The following is a 4,305-nucleotide window of genomic DNA, read 5'->3' as shown; positions in this document are numbered from 1 at the left end:
AAGTGAAGTAAGCCAGAAAGAGAAAGACAAACGCTGTATGATCTCACTCATATGTGGAATATAAACCAACACATGGACAGAGAAACTGTATTGTGGTTACCAGGGGCAATGGGGGTGGAGGGAGGGCACAAGGGGTGGAGGGAGACATATATATGGTGATGGACAAACAAAAATGTACAACCCAAAATTTCACAATGTTAAAAACTATTAAAACATCAATAAAAATAAAGAAATAAATTTTTTTCAAAAAAGGAGGAGGTAAGGGGACTGTCTTCTCTAGACTAGAAGGTATTTATGACATTCAATAACCAAATGAGGCATAAAGGTCTTGTTTAGATCCTGATTAAAACAAAACCAACTACAAAAATTTCTTCCCATTAGGGGAACTTTGAATATGGGCCAGTCATTATATAATACCAATGAATCATTTTTCACTTTTTCAGTTGTGATAATGGCATTGAGATTATGTAAGAAAATGTATACATATATTTTAAAAAACACATTGAAATATATCAGGATAATGGCATGATATCTAGAATTTTCTTTAAATACTTGACCAAGAAAAAATATAGAAAAATATGGATGAAACAAGAGTAGCAAAAACCATGATAATTATTGAATCTGGGTGGAGGTATCTTGGGAGTTCAAGTACCATTATCACAATTTCAGTGTTTGGTTGAAAATTTCTAAAAACAGTCTTAAGTTAGACTGATTCTCTTGTATCATCAATCATTGAGAATGGCTGTCAATTTTACACAAACACTCCTAATTACTTATATTTGGGGAAGTAGGAAGGAGGCAGGAAAATTTGAACCCTATGACCCTATTTCCTTCACTAGAGTTCCACCCCCAGGAATACGGAATTGAGAGAAAAACAGGAAGTACAGAAAAAGAGTGAGAAATAGAGAATGATGATGAGTTTCTATGGGGCTAGCCCTGTAACAGCTGTGTACTGGTGACCATATTCTACTGGTAGGGAGGAGAGAGAGAGCTGATCAAGAAAAAGAATAAACCATACACATAGAGGGCAGACTCAAGAGACAGAGTCCTACTTGGTTTCTCCTTAGGTTTCATTTTCTACATCCAGTGCTTTCTGAGTCCTGGCTACATTCTTACCCTTGGGCTTTTTATTATAGTAACCCCTTCCCCCTTATCACAAGTTGATTTGCATTGGTTTTTGTTACATGATACCAGTGATATGAATACAGCCAATGTAACAAAGTCTATTGTCAAGTCCAGAGAAGTACAGAGTCAAATGTGAATTAAATAGCAAAATGGATTAGAAGTCATGTAGATACCCGATAGTGTGGGGTCAAAGCCAGAAGACGCAGGTTCATCAGTGCCAATAGTGCTGGGGGACTTGTGTTGCTCAGGACTTTTGCTGCATTTGTTTTAAGAAGTGCATTATTGGGGTAGACCAAGTAGAACCTTCCACGTAATTCCTAACACTTATATGGAGGTAAGAGCACTTGGTGTTTTTCTTCTTTTCATTTAATTTCATAAACTATTCAGGGTATGGGCTAAAGGGAGGATTTAACTTTTAAAAAATAGCCAACTGATCATATCAAAACCCTTTGTTAAAGCATATTAGGTTCTTTAAAGTGGGATGTTCATATTTCTGAACACTTTATGACTTTAAGAATGGAATCAAAGGCAGATGTCAGGACCAATCAAAAGAAAACAACAAGGGAAGTGGTTCGCAAAAATGATGAGCGTGGGAAATAACAGAGATTCATCTTGTGGTTCATGCTGCAGAACAGGACTTCTGCTCTCTTCCACCTTCCTCCTTTTCCTTGGGATCTTCACGGCAAGCCCGATCAGTCTTACCAGCATGCGACCTCCTGCTCAGCTTCTCCTCCTCCTCCTGCTTCTTCAGTCTCCAGGTGAGAGGGTCAGAGGCTCCTTCCCAGTAGCCTGACCTTCTGTGGGGCAGAGGGTCCACATGGGGACTGCCCAGTAAGGCCTTTCCCAGAACTTAGGATCCTCTGTTGGAGAGATTGGGGGACCAGGCTGACAGAAGAGGTTGAGTGACTCTAGGACATGAGAGAGAAAGACTGACTAGAGAGTAAAGAAAAGAATGAAGGATGAGAAGAAGAGAAGTGTCTAGGGTACATAGTATCATGACATTGTGAATGTCAGAGTTGGAAGGGATCTGAAAGGCTTTACATTTATGTCCATTGTTTTGTAAAGGAAAAGAAGAGTCTTGGAGAAATGAACAGGTTTCCCCAAAACTGCACATCTAAAGAGAGGCAGGATCAGGACTGTCTTCTATGGATCCTTATTCCACACATATTTAGAGACACCAGAACTGCAATGATATTGAAACCTGAGCTTCGGAGTGGGGAAGCATTTCATAAAACAGGAAGTCATGAGAGTCTAAATTTAGGGCTAAAGAAACAGAAGGGTGGGCAGGGCAAGTCTGGGCTCTGACTCCCCCTGTGGTCTCCCTTCTGGTCTTCCAGGGCCAATAGCCCTCAGTAGGAACCCAGCCCCTGGGATGGGGAGGAGTGACCCCATAGGAAGGAGAGTTTAGGCATTGCCCACATCCAGCTCCAGCCCCAGCACCACTACTGACACCTGTTTATGTCCAACATTCGTGTGCGCCCCAACCTGCGAGAGCTATGACTTGGGAGTGAGGGAGGGTGTCAGGGACAGTTTTTATAGCCACTTCCTTCTATGTTTGTAGAGAACACAGTTTCACAAACGAGCTCAACCCCATTGATGGTGGCCAGTGTTCTGGGGGAGTCAGTAACTCTTCCCCTGAAGTTTCCTGCAGGAGAGGAGATCGACTCCATCACCTGGCTTCACAACGGAACATCTATCATCTACATAGAGCCAAATGAAGCACGAATCACGGTGACAGCTCCCAAATGGAAAGAAAGATTGAAGGTCACCCAGTCCTACTCCTTGCAGCTCAACAACCCGACAATGGCAGATGCAGGATCTTATGATGCCATGGTGGTCACAATGAGCTCTTCAGTATTTTACAGTTACACTCTGAGGATCTTCAGTGAGTAAGGGCATACAGGACAGTTCCCTACTGGTGAGGGTGAATAGGGCCACCCACTAAGCATGAGGCTGGGGGCTGGGTGACCCTCTGTAAAGACTGTCCCTTTGTGTCACTCTTGTGATCAGTCTAGAACCTCTCCCTGGTAGATCTTTTTCTTTCTTTTTCTTATTCTTTTTTGTCCTCCTCAGTTACCCGCAGATTCTGGCTCATGGCTATTGTTGTGTCTGGCTGAAAACCATCACACAACTTGCTCCTTCCTCCATTCAACCCCTACAAGGCTGGAAAAGGAAGAATTAGTGATCTTTTCTCCCTAGGTGTCTGGATTCCTTGCTATGTCCTCTCCCTTTTATTCTCTGAGTCCTTTCCTCCTTGGATGGCCTAATAAAGCTTGTTATTGCTGTTTATATCTCTTAAACTATGAAAACCATTGCTTCAAGTAGGGCAGCTGCGAAGGCCTCAGATTGCAGTGGATTCTGTCATCTCTGAGAATGGGACCTGTCATGCCACCTTGAGATGTTCTGTGGAGGAAGGAGGAGAGAATGTCATATACCAGTGGACATCAATGGGACCAGGAGCTATTGTGTCCCAGGAAGGATCCATCCTCAGTGACTCCTGGAGCCTTGATGATCTGGATCAGAACTACGCCTGCACAGCTATGAACCCTGTTAGCAATAGCACCTCCAGCCTCATCTTTGTTAAGCAGCTTTGTGCAGGTAACTGGCCCCTTCTGGTTTCTCCAAGACTCCTGGGAAATGCTTTGACAAGCTTTAGAAGGAGCTGGAGAAAGTAGATGCCAGCTCTAGGAACTTGACAACAACCCCATCCACTTACACACACATGCTGTGTTCTCTCTTTTCTTTCTCTCTTGCAGGTTCCAAGGCAGTTGTAGGTACTTACTGCCCAGTGACATGGATTCTGCTGGGGAAGGGGCTCCTTCTCCTCATGTTCCTGGTGGTTCTAGGAACTTGGCACATCCAGACACATGTGTTCAGCAAACCCCTTATGTCTAACTCAGGGCTATGAAGGCCACCAGTGCCCCAGGAGAGCCTGGATGAGGCCATCACTTCTCTGTGGCTCACTTAAATTACATTACTGACCTGTACTCTTTTCAAGGTGTAGTACTATGGATTGTCAAAGACCAATGGGATAAAATTTCATATCTTGCACTTGTGAGCCTATGTGCCCAATGTGGAAGTTTGGACAAAAATAGATATGGTAACTGTATCAATGCCATATGTTGTCTATTCTAAGAAGAAATTTCTCCCATAACTTAAGGTTTCTGGAATCAGGATGAG

The 4,305-nt window shown here is 43.1% G+C and overlaps 1 protein-coding gene across 1 annotated transcript; it reads left to right on the top strand.

Annotated features, from left to right (window-relative positions):
* Nucleotides 1–1,775: 1,775 nt before the first annotated feature.
* LOC147917810 (SLAM family member 6-like) lies at nt 1,776–4,050 on the top strand. The gene is made up of 4 exons (XM_087418665.1): nt 1,776–1,883; nt 2,687–3,010; nt 3,451–3,723; nt 3,882–4,050. The coding sequence occupies exons 1-4, from the start codon at nt 1,832–1,834 to the stop codon at nt 4,031–4,033; spliced, it is 801 nt and encodes a 266-aa protein (XP_087274791.1). The 5' UTR covers nt 1,776–1,831; the 3' UTR covers nt 4,034–4,050.
* Nucleotides 4,051–4,305: the final 255 nt, after the last annotated feature.

Source organism: Ceratotherium simum, chromosome 2 (genome assembly GCF_057802395.1).
Source record: "Ceratotherium simum simum isolate JZ-2026a chromosome 2, ASM5780239v1, whole genome shotgun sequence".
Classification (NCBI taxonomy): Eukaryota; Metazoa; Chordata; class Mammalia; order Perissodactyla; family Rhinocerotidae; genus Ceratotherium; species Ceratotherium simum.
This window is presented reverse-complemented; position numbering and strand designations above follow the sequence as displayed.

What these genes read in the sequence shown, in the direction of transcription:
- LOC147917810 (XM_087418665.1), top strand. Translation starts at nt 1,832, where the DNA reads ATGCGACCTCCTGCTCAGCTTCTCCTCCTCCTCCTGCTTCTTCAGTCT. An exon ending in CCTGCTTCTTCAGTCTCCAG is followed by an intron (nt 1,884 to 2,686) that starts GTGAGAGGGTCA and finishes CTATGTTTGTAG; the next exon opens with AGAACACAGTTTCACAAACG. An exon ending in TGTTAAGCAGCTTTGTGCAG is followed by an intron (nt 3,724 to 3,881) that starts GTAACTGGCCCC and finishes TCTCTCTTGCAG; the next exon opens with GTTCCAAGGCAGTTGTAGGT.